Raw genomic sequence first — 1,425 nt, 5'->3', positions numbered from 1 at the left:
GATATGTAATATAAGATGGAGCTAGGTTGTTGAGGGCTTTGTAGGTTAGAAGTAGAGTACAGTTTTTGTGTTTTTAATTAATAATAAAATAAAAAAAAACAGTTTGAAAATTGATTTAATTCATCTGAGATTTGAGTTTGGAGAAGCCAGATTTCTTGGTTCAGAGATTCAGTCGCCATCTTGGATTCTGTTGCTGCTCTGATTACTGCCTCTCTTTATGTTATTAGTTTTTATTTCTCTCATCTTTGAGGCTTTGCCTTTATTTGCCTTTGACTGAAATTTTTTTTTTCTTTCTTTTACCCCTCCCCGCTCATTGCGTGGTACAGCCCCGAGCCAAAAGTAGTCAGGCCCACCCAGGACCCCCTGAGAGCGGCTCGCGCCACAGGTACCTCTCTCCTGGACTCCAGAAACATGGGACGATGATGGAACCAAAGCTGCACTCGCCCAAACACACGTCTAACACACAATCAGGACATTTCTTATCAAATATTTGGAGTTATGAAACGATTCTGTTGTCGTTTACTTGATTGAGCACTTTAAAGCTTTGCCCAGGTGTTCCATGATCTTCCCTTTTACTCTGGAGGCCATTTTGTCAGCTCTTAAATGAGTGAGGACTCGTCTGAATCAGGCGACTCCTTTTCTCCTTTAAATGTTTTATTGCTCTGCTTTGCTGCTTTTTTTATTCACGTGATGAAATATTGCCTTGCAACACTTTCTGTCCCCCCCCCTCTCATTGTAGTTCCCTCTTCACCCACCAGATGGCCCTAACTCAGCCTCTGAGTCTGCAGTTTGTTTTTCTCCCATGTTTCCTTCCTGTTTCGTTCTCTTCATAGTTCAGCGGCAGGATGTGATGCTTTAACCCTCGCCGGGTTTCCTGCTACGTCAACTCCCCCTTGCTCCTCCCGTTTCCTCATCAAACCTCCAGCTTTCTTGTTATTATTCCAGCATAGACTTTACATCAAGAACGCTCAGCCTGAATGTCTCTTGCGCTGATCCAGTATTAGTTGGGAGCGTCCCGTGAACACATCATATGCACATGTAAATCTGCACACGTGCCTCCTCGCAGCTGTGAGGAGGAGGAAATGTAAATGAAACTGACCGCGGGATGCGAGTGTCTGACCCTCCCGCAGCCTCGGCGAGGATGAGTCGCAGGAAAAGAACATTATGTCCCCCCCCCCTTTAAACTTGGCTCGAGCTGTGGAAAACACCAGAGAGGTTTTTGGCATTTCTCCTTTTTCTGTTTGGAATGATACGTGGCATTGAACTCTCACATAGTTAAAAAAAACAGAGCGTCCACCGTGCACACACGCACACGCCTGCAGAGCTCACTATCTCTGTATGTTTGCGCTCAGATGTCTGTGTTGTGCTCGTGCTTGGCGTGTGTGTGTGTGTGTGTGTGTGTGTGTGTGTGTGTGTGTGTGTGTG

At 45.5% G+C, this 1,425-nt stretch overlaps 1 protein-coding gene across 1 annotated transcript in view; it reads left to right on the top strand.

Annotated features, from left to right (window-relative positions):
• The window catches only part of syne1a (spectrin repeat containing, nuclear envelope 1a), a gene marked incomplete in the record, with an annotated part of 110,088 nt that overhangs the window by 107,561 nt on the left and 1,102 nt on the right, over positions 1-1,425 (top strand). Inside the window, 1 exon segment of the mRNA XM_037685156.1 lies at positions 327-385. Coding sequence (XP_037541084.1) covers positions 327-385 — 59 coding nt within the window.

This window comes from Nematolebias whitei, chromosome 12, assembly GCF_014905685.2.
Source record: "Nematolebias whitei isolate Nwh7 chromosome 12, NemWhi1, whole genome shotgun sequence".
NCBI classification, from domain to species: domain Eukaryota; kingdom Metazoa; phylum Chordata; class Actinopteri; order Cyprinodontiformes; family Rivulidae; genus Nematolebias; species Nematolebias whitei.
The sequence above is the reverse complement of the archived record's forward strand: the minus strand, read 5'-3'. Positions and strand labels throughout refer to the sequence as shown.